Source organism: Paramormyrops kingsleyae, chromosome 8 (assembly GCF_048594095.1).
Source record: "Paramormyrops kingsleyae isolate MSU_618 chromosome 8, PKINGS_0.4, whole genome shotgun sequence".
NCBI classification, from domain to species: domain Eukaryota; kingdom Metazoa; phylum Chordata; class Actinopteri; order Osteoglossiformes; family Mormyridae; genus Paramormyrops; species Paramormyrops kingsleyae.
In genome coordinates, this window is record NC_132804.1 from 30,025,789 (window position 1) to 30,035,705 (window position 9,917).

Below are 9,917 nucleotides of genomic sequence, written 5' to 3' on the forward strand. Positions count from 1 at the left end.
AGTATTTTGGGGAAAAAATGTTCTTTCAGTTTTTAACAGGGCAGATAATGTAAAGATCACTTGAGTGTTTCATGTAGTTAGCTGTCTACTATTCTTATAAACGGGCTCGGATGGGATGTTCATCTCCACGCCCTCTATTTCTATTCGCCATGACGGCTCTCCTTGCTGCGTGTAGTTTCAGCTGAAAGACTGGAATTTGCAATACGTGTAAACCGGAAGTTCTGCGTGTTCGAACCAAAATGGCGCCCTTTCCACGCCCTAGTCGTTCGTCTCGTCCTCCCGTATTTTTTGGGACTGGTGACGCTACAAACAACCCGAAGTCGCTCTTAGCAACTGGCACCCGAATCGCGAGTTATTTGCAACCGACGCATTTACTGAGGGATGGATTAAATCTGATGTTTCTTGCAGCAAGATGTGACCGGGGCAGATGCTTTAAGCAACGGTGACGGATGGACAGCCTGTAAGCAGTGGCGCGAGGTCCCAGCCCATGCTTTTGTTTTGGGGATCAACTCTTTCTGGGTCCGGAAGAGGGGCGAATCCCTGCTAGGTGTCCAACGAGAAGCAAGGGGAGAGGGGAGCTAGTGTCCGCACGACAATCCGCATGTTTATGTTTGCGGGGATGGTTCCCAAATTAGAGGGAAAGTTGCGGAATTTGAGGACCGCCCGGAGCCAATATCGCTGCAGATTTTGGACGTAGAACTTTTTTTGGACGGGAGCCGGTGGGTGGGGGGCGGCGTGTGTTTCCTGCGCTGCTTGCCGACAGGGACCCAGCCTGCGACCGGCCCGAACTTTGGCCGTATGAGAAGGAAAAGAAGCGTCGGTCCGAGCAGGCGGCACGGTGGGGCTCGCCCGGAGGGGGCCAGCAGCTAGCTCAGCTCAGCTCCGCGGTCGGTTTCAGCTCTCACCGCGACCATCCAGTTCGCCGCATTTAGCGTTACCGATTAGCGAACCGCAGCCCTTAATGCCTCTTTGCTTAACCCGCATTTTCTTGTGTCGGGGGGCTTCCCGGCCATCGCGCCTCCCCGCAGCCGTTTAAATCCTAAAACCGTCGAAGGTGCTTGCAGCCACATCTGCCCCCGGCTCTGGGCGTTTTTTCTTTGGAAATACGTTGGATTCGGGTACCGTTTTGCGGATCTGGGACAGCAATTTAACACCCTAAGGGTCTTTCTGAAGCCGGTTAGATGCTGTCTGTTCCAGGGGGGCTTTGTCTTGGACTTTTAGATGAAATTTTTGCTGGATCGTCGCTCTGACCGAAACCTGCAATTATGATGATACTGAGCAGAAAACCAGATGGCCCGATAACAGCAGGTAAGCAGTTTCGGTCACATTTCAGTACCATTGTCAGCATTGCATATCAGTTTGTGCTTTCCATAAGCATGTGGGTAATTTCTGTATGCTTTATTTTTGGTGTATTTGTTCTCCTGTACTTCCTTCTACGATCCTAAAACGTTTCCACTAACGAAAATAACACCAGTGAAGACTGTGTCCAGAATGATCGTGTCTAGACACCATACCACAATATCAGCTTTGTTATGCTTTAAAACAAGCTAAACCTTTTTTTTCCAGCATGTCTGGAACTGTCAGACTTTTCTGTATGAATTATAAACGTGTTTAATTTTTCCGCTGTCTACTAGTCTCTAAGCATTTTAAAGCATTTTTTTCGAGGAAAATAGTTAATGCGGTGAACCAGGTCATTGCCTATTTTATAAATCTTGTTAAAATATACTGTTGCTGTCTCATTCCACTTTTTTTTATTAATGCTGACCAGCTGGGACGACATGTAAGCTGTGATTTGAAATGTATAAATTAAAAATAAATTCTATATGACAGTATTGACTGCTTTATTGTCACAAATCTGAACATCACCCATCTCTTCTGTAACTGCAGATGTATAATTTGCTACATACAGATTTATGTCATAGTAAATATTTATTCAGAAATCTTCAGTTCACCCTGTTTCAGCGCCCTTTATTTTTAGTAGGGTTTGGAGGATACTATCCGTCTCTTGGGCGCAGTGACATGTCTCCAATGTCTCCCCTTTTCTAGGTTTCAGGAAACACATTTTCGACTTTGAAATATGATCCAGGATGCATTTCCTCAAGTTTTTGCCCAATTTTCTCTTTTTTTTCCTTTTTACTCTTAGTCAATAGGTAACATTGACACTTGGTTTGGGGAGAGAGGCTTAATGAGTGGTAGTGTGCCTCATTGCGCTCCCTGTGGGTTTCTGTTGCCAGGAATCATCCCAGAAGAGAGGGGGGGGGGGGGGCGTGATACGAGATGTTTCTCTCCGGGGGATTTAGTCTCTCTTGCTGACAAACTGGCACTGCCTCGCTTGCCGCGTGGCAATTAGAAAAGCGATACTGTCGCGAGTCAGCCCATGATCCTGGTGGCTGAGGAAAAACACGAGGTGTGTTGACGTTGCCGTTTACAGGTCATAAAGTGGCTCCACGTTCTTCTCATTTTGGTGCCTGTTTATTGGGCACCGGGTCGGGTTGAGTTCAGAGCCTATCCCAGGAAGCAGGACAACATCCTGGTCTGAAGGAGGAACAATGCCCTTCCAGCCTCAGCGCTATTCATCGCGTGGTGCACTGTCCACTGGCAGCTGCTGATTTGCTCTTACCTCTTCCTGCAGTTCGACACGCCGATGGCCTGTACGACTCCTACATGCGTACTGACCATGTTGTGAATGACGACATGGACGCAGAGGGCCGGAGTCCCTCTGGGTTGCCCCCTCTGCCCAAACATACAGTAAGTGAACGACGTTAAGTAAATAGAATGTAAATGTTAGCCTGTTTAGTGGTAGGTTTCCTCCTTCTTCCAGATACCAGTTGTGGACAAGGACGGCTCGTTAGAAGATGGGAAATGTCACATTGCTTCTTCCTGTGATGATCCTGCAGCCACCCGTGTGCTCATGGAATGTCTGTTACACATCTATTCCTACCATCGTTGCATAGCAGCTGAAATTTCCCATAATCTGACAAGCAGCACGCTTCAGAATTCGTTGGTCCGCGCTGTGGATTTAGGTTATTCTGCACCCAGCAGGCATTGCTTTTACTTGCAGCCAAAGAGTTTTTCCAGGTCTATTTTAATATATCGCTATCTGTATTATTTTTCCTTTGAATATCGTGCTAATTTGTCCATCTGTAAAACATACAGCGACGTGTATGTGCATGTTACATTTTATATTATATATTTGATTGACAAAGAGCCTGGAGTTTAATATAAGTGATGTTTTATAGTACATGTCCGCATGTTTTTATGGCCAAGGTGTTATATTTGTAGCCAGTGTGCTATTCAAACTTATGTCACGTACACAGTGCCGTTGCTGGCTGTGTTACTCATCAGTCTTGTGTTTAGTAGATTTAACAGACTGTTAACTGGCAGTTTTGATAAACAGCTGGTAATAAGCTCTACACCGGTGCTGGCTGGTCTGTGTGAGACAAGCATTTATATTACACAGCTCACATTACATTTGCCTGAAGGGTGGTGTTATCCATGAAAATCAAGCCTGTAATTTACAGTCTCATCTGTTTGTGTGGCCTGATACTTGAAGCTGTAGAATTTAATAAGCAGGCAGTAATTCAGAGTAGCCAGAGATAGGATGCTGTATGAATTTTGGTATCTTTGGATGGAATCAGTTCCCAAATGGACATTGTGTGCTGGAAGTAGGCAGCCGCCTTACTAGGCTGATTCCAGAGGTTATTCTGCTCATTTCCTCCTTTACTCTGCATATTAAGTGTTATTTTAGGCGTGCTCCTCTTCCTTTTTTTAAAGTTGGATTTCTTTTTCAGTCTCAGGGAATGAGAGGCTGACAAGCACATAGTGACCCGTTTAAGTTTCCAAAACATTTACAGGACAGGGATGCGTCTGGTTTTCAGTAGCTCGCTTATGCCGAGGAAGTGCGCACTCTTAAATGTGACGGCCGTTTCCTGTAGCCACTCTCTCATGCATTTTCTTTGTCTGCTGCTGAAAGCCGGGGACTTTAATGACTGCAGAGAACTGGTTGTTACTTTTTAAGAAGCTAAAGAATGGAGTGATTCAGATGAATCGCTGCTTCATCAGCATAGTGGGTTGCCTTAACTCGCAGGAAGGTCAGGTTATACCCTCTAATATCCAGCTTAAATCTGTCCAAGTTGTTGTGGAAAAAAACCCAAGACATCTTCCGGTATAATGACTGCTCCCATTAATGTTTTTATCTCAACAATAGGGTGCCTTGGGTCTGCACTTATAATGAGCCTCAAGGCCTGGTTTTGGTCAGTGCCGCACCAGCTTTCTGGGAGGTCCTGTTCCACAGGATTCCTGCGGCTTACACTCCTCCTTCCAGCCGTCTTTACAGGATAGCAGAACGTGGCCTTTTTCACAGTCTTTCTCTTTTTCCTCCTTAGCAAGGCCCGGAAATGTGTCCTGTTTGTTAAAGTGTGCTCTCTTAAGCCACGTTCAGCCGCAACACGCCGCTCACTTGCTTGATCGATTGGTTTTCTCTGTCCTCTTAAGTACATCGACCCTCTCCAGATATGTTTTCTTTCTCAGCTGAAAGAGGTTTAGTGGTGCTTTTGACCCTTCTTAAAATGAGCTGACCCACGGGACAGATTATTGGCACTTAACAACTATCCTTTGAGAATTGCAGTGCTAACTGTGCCTTCCTGTTATGAATGTGAAATGGAGATGTGCAGTGAGCTTTCTGTTTATTCCTCCTCCAGGCTGGAAACAAGCCTGTCACCAAAGACCACCAGCAAATGGCAATCCACAAAGGGCAGGTAAAGGTAAAGTACTTGTATGAAGACTCCTACAACCGGAAGGTCAACGGTAGCAGCCATGGCTCTGGGTCCTCTAAGCCACTGGCCACCCTGTCGAAGGAGAGGGGTATGGAGAGCAGTAGCTCCACCAAGTCTGCTGACAGCACCTCCAAGCCCTGCAAGCCTGGTCCAATCACCCCTGAGCAGGCCCTGAAGATCCACCAGCAGCATCTGACTCCCCTAGAGCAGCAGGAGATCTATAACTACCCTGAAATCTATTTTGTGGGACCAAATGCCAAGAAACGGCAGGCGGTAGCTGGTGGGTCCAACAATGGGGGCTTCGATGACGACCAGGGTAGCTACATCCACGTGCCACACGACCACTTGGCCTACCGCTATGAGTTCCTCAAGGTCATCGGGAAGGGCAGTTTTGGGCAGGTGGCCAAGGTGTATGATCACAAACTCCACCAGCACTTGGCGCTCAAGATGGTGCGCAACGAGAAGCGCTTCCACCGACAGGCTGCCGAGGAGATCCGCATCCTAGAGCACCTTAAGAAGCATGATAAGACAGGCAGCATGAACGTTGTGCACATGCTGGAGAACTTCACCTTCCGCAATCACATATGCATGACCTTTGAACTGCTGAGCATGAACCTCTATGAGCTCATCAAGAGGAACAAGTTCCAAGGCTTCAGTCTGCCGTTGGTCCGCAAGTTCGCTCACTCCATCCTGCAGTGCCTGGAGGCCTTGCACCGGCACAAGATCATCCACTGTGACCTGAAGCCCGAGAACATCCTTCTTAAGCAGCAGGGCCGGAGTGGCATTAAAGTCATTGATTTTGGCTCCAGCTGTTTCGACCACCAGCGCGTCTACACGTACATCCAGTCCCGCTTCTACAGGGCACCTGAGGTCATCCTGGGGTCACACTACGGTATGCCCATTGACATGTGGAGCTTTGGCTGTATCCTGGCCGAGCTGCTCACGGGGTACCCGCTCTTTCCCGGCGAGGACGAGGGAGACCAGCTGGCCTGCATGATGGAGATCCTGGGTGTACCGCCTCAGAAGATCTTGGATCAGGCCAAGCGGGCCAAGAACTTCATCAACTCCAAAGGTCACCCGCGTTACTGCACTGTGACCACGCTTAGCAACGGCTCGTCGGTGCTCAATGGCGGCCGCTCCCGTCGGGGCAAAATGCGGGGCCCACCAGGGAGCAAGGAATGGTCCACAGCCCTCAAGGGTTGTGATGATCCCACCTTCATCGACTTCTTGAAGAAGTGCTTGGACTGGGATCCGGCCACCCGCATGACCCCCAGCCAGGCGCTTCGGCACCCCTGGCTTTACAAGCGCTTGCCCAAACCAGTGTCCGGGGACAAGACCCAGGCTCCCAAGCGGAATACAGAACACGTCACCTCCTTTCCCAGCATTGTGTCGAAACTTCCCTCTACTGTGGGGCCCGCCAACAACAAACTGAGGACGAGCATGATGGGGGACCCTGCTGGGAGTATACCTTTGCGCACAGTGCTACCAAAACTGGTCTCTTAGGGTGTTGACATCAGGGCGATGGACATATTGGTTGTGTGATACTCATCTAATTCTATTTTTATTTTACAGAATGTTAATACTTCAGGTTTAGCTAGGCAATTAAAAAAAAAAAAGTTAAAATAATCTGACAGATTTTTTATATCAAGCAATTTTCAGATCAGCTGGTTTTTCTGAGATCCTTTGAGAAAATACTGTTAATTTTTGTTTTTAATGTGTCAGATATTAGACGTGTGGGTTCGATAGTGTCATTTTAATGAAAACTCATACCCTGGTGTTTAAGGGCTGAATTTTAGAATTTCAAGGGCTAAAAAAAGGATTGTAAATAAGAAACTGCCTGAATAATGAAATTTATTTCTAATTTTACATTATTCATTAGACAAGTGGTGATTTAAAGAAATGCTTGTAATTGGCATTCGGTTGGTTTTTAAATTTTCATCATGTGCACAGCAAAGATTCAAACTTTTAAAAAATTCGTTACATGAAGGAAAGAAAAGCAAACAAACATTTGAGGTGGCGTCGTTTAGCAATAAATCCACCCCGCGAGTCATTAGCATTTGTTTGGTTTTCTGAAATTGAATGACGGCCTTGTACCTTGAAAGCGAGCCTGATGGAAGCTGTTTCTGGCTGAGCGAGCGGTGAGAAGGGCCGTTAGGTGTCTGTCTGTTAGGTGAGTGACAGGCAGGATGCAGAATGGGGTTTGGGGAAATTGGTATCGGAACGCTCAGCACAACCGGGTCACTACCAAGTAGTCTCGTGCTTTGGTCCAGAAAGACATGATCCGGTCTCATTTTTGGGCTGACTGCCGCTAGAGGAGAACAGAATCACAGCTTTACTTTTGTGCTTTTTTTTGCCACCTGGGGCAGTTTTCACCGCTGTCTGTGTTCCTGCCGTGTTCTGACACGACCCAGGTGATTAAGCGGGGTGTTGACTTGGAGCCTCAGAGCAGAAATGGCTGATTGGAACCACAGCCATGGGTGCGGCTTTGCTGCCCCAGAGGCGACCTTTAGTTGCAGACTTTGTCCTGGCTGTGCTAGTTTACTGCCCCCTGCAGGGCAGTTTATTTGTGCCTGTCCCGTAGAGTGATTAGGGCCATGGTTGGAGCACCGCTAAACTGTGAACTGCAGCAAGTAACGTCCCACGGGCTTAGCAAGTGGTCAGGGGTTCCCCCCCCCCAAAAATGGCACCGTCGCAGTTTCTGCTGGCTGCCAAACACAGTTGTCAGCTTGGGGGTGGGCGGCTGTTAACTGGTGTAATATGACGGACAGCACGTTCCATCAGCCGTGTGTCACAGAGCCTTTTTAATTTTAATGGGATACTGTCCACCCCCCATGGCTAAATGGCAGAGTGAATCCCGTGAGATGGGTTTGGGGGGGGCTGATTTTGCTCATTTTACCCCTCTGCCCTGTCCCCAGGCTGAAGCAGTGCGATCCTGGCTGGGGATGGTGACTGGTGGCTGGGGCTCGATGGCCTGGTGCCCTCTAGCTTCTGGGCAAGACACTCAAACCCCTAAGGATCAGAACAGCTCTGCCAACAAAAGGTTGATGGCCTCGATTTTAGGGGCAGAATAATTTTTTTAAAGACCCAACCACTGAGAATGTAGCATGTTTTTGGGGCTGTTTATTTATTATGATGGTAATTTATTGTAGTGGTAGTAACAGTAGTAGCATAAGTACTAGTATGTTGTTGTTGTTGATGATAATGTTGTTAAACTGACCATTGCTAGACTCCAAAAAATGAGTGAATGACTGGGTGGGGCACGGTGCACTGTGACGTGTTTGGCTTGGATTGCCTGCCGCACCCCCTCTGGGGGCCGCGGGTCAGCAGATGGTGTGCAGGGAGCGTCCCGAAACATCACCCTTTCCCAGGTATTTGTCTCCACCCCCTCCGAAGGGAATGGTGCTGTCCTGCAAGTAAAGCGGAACCCCTCACTCTCTACTCAGGTGTGAAACTCACTCCTCTTGAGGATTAATTATCCCAGGTAAGGGTCAGCATCTCGGTTTTGGTGCAGTTAAGACAAACCCTAATGCTCCCAGATGGCTTTTTTTGTAAACTGTTTCATTTGAGCATATAACTGGGAGCTATCTTCCTTTGCCGTAACCTGGTGGGCCTGTGGGGATGCAGTCACCCAGAAGTCTCCGCGTAGACACTGGTGTTACTCTGCTTAAAAGGACGTGTTCCATGACATACTGACTGCAGCCAAGCCAACGTTGGCCCCAGACATGCTCAGACCGCATCGGGGCCAGACCACATAACTGAACACACGTCCCCAGAGAGAAGTGGCGCCCCCTTGTGCCGAAACCTCCTTGGGGCTCCTGCTCTCTTTCACCCCCGCCCCAACGTGTAAGGTCCCTGTGCCTTCAGTCTTACACCCTTGACAATGTCCAGGCACAGCGACTGCCAATCTCCTTTTAATGTCAAGTCAGACTTTTGTACCCGTTCTTTTGTAAGTTTTTATTGCCACAGATTGACGGGCAATTTTTAACATATGAGTAAAGATGAGTGTACCTCGCTAAGATGTTATGGTGTTTCTATGATTATTTGCCCTAGTGTGTGGAGTGAAGATTGAATATTTCATGGCATGTCAATCATGTTTAAATTAGGACTGGTGAGACTTGCATAATGACAATTGTGTGAAGTAACCAATGAGCTTGTATTTAGTTTCTTTTTTAAGAAATAAAATAATTATTAACATGCCTTGTTGTTTTTGCACTCAATACTTGCATGTTTTGCAAGTCAGAAGTCAGGGCCAAATTCTGTTGAAAACACAGTCAGATAAGCCCTTTGACATATCTGTATCAGCTATTCTATCAGAAATTGAAGACCTAAGCAAAAAGACAACTGCATGAACAGTGCCGAACCAGTGTGAGAAAAGGGGAAACATTTAAACGTTCTGAAAAGGAAGCGGTTCCGGGCCCTCGGAAGAGGGGCAGATTGTGCGGGCCTCACAGTGAGATTTCTGTCCAAATTTGTCCAGATCAGCCTCTTTCTTGACAGTACTGTGAGATCTCCCCAAGGCTCCGAAATGCATACTCCCCTCAGTAATGTTGACCATTCCTTTGATGTCAAATAATTGTTTAAAATGTAAACCTCAAAATTCTGATTTTGTGTTATGGGGGCTCCTGTTTTCCGGACCATTTTGGGTTGTAGGTGCCATGAAAGTGGCATATTTTGTGCCCGATTTGTTTGTAACACCAAAGGTGTCAGAACTGAAATGAACAGAGATGTTATCTGTACACATAATTTATACAATCAGCCAGCAGCATGGGTGTAGCCATGTAGACGTTTGTTTACCGTAAACGTTCTATCCATTATTCTTTTAATCCCTCTTTTTCTTGCACAGCAGAATTGCTGATCTTGGCATGACTGTGACGAGCGACTGCCCTAATCATTTTCACGTGGATGGAGTTGCTCCATTTTTAACAGCTCTATTCTGAGGCCCAGTTTCCTCTGTAGGCCTGCCTGTGATCTCATCAGCCTGCAGAAGAATAGAACAGCTTCCTAACCCATGTATGTATGGTTTTGTGTTATACTGAACTGAGATGGTCCTTCATATGAGGGCCAAGTCTGTCACTCCGTGTTCATCGGCACGTCACCTGATCTGCTGGCTCGGGCTCCAGGTTGACGGATAGTTTTAACTGT

General features: G+C 47.3%; 1 protein-coding gene across 2 annotated transcripts; it reads left to right on the forward strand.

Moving 5' to 3' along the window:
• Window positions 1-247: 247 nt before the first annotated feature.
• On the forward strand, window positions 248-8,972 carry dyrk3 (dual specificity tyrosine phosphorylation regulated kinase 3). 2 transcript variants are annotated; one of them, XM_023832376.2, is made up of 3 exons: window positions 248-1,308; window positions 2,633-2,748; window positions 4,701-8,972. In XM_023832376.2, the coding sequence occupies exons 1-3, from the start codon at window positions 1,266-1,268 to the stop codon at window positions 6,276-6,278; spliced, it is 1,737 nt and encodes a 578-aa protein (XP_023688144.2). In that variant the 5' UTR covers window positions 248-1,265; the 3' UTR covers window positions 6,279-8,972. The 2 variants fall into 2 exon arrangements, with proteins under 2 accessions (XP_023688144.2, XP_023688146.2); XM_023832378.2 differs by lacking the exon at window positions 248-1,308 and adding an exon at window positions 2,289-2,407.
• The last annotated feature ends 945 nt before the right edge of the window (window positions 8,973-9,917 follow it).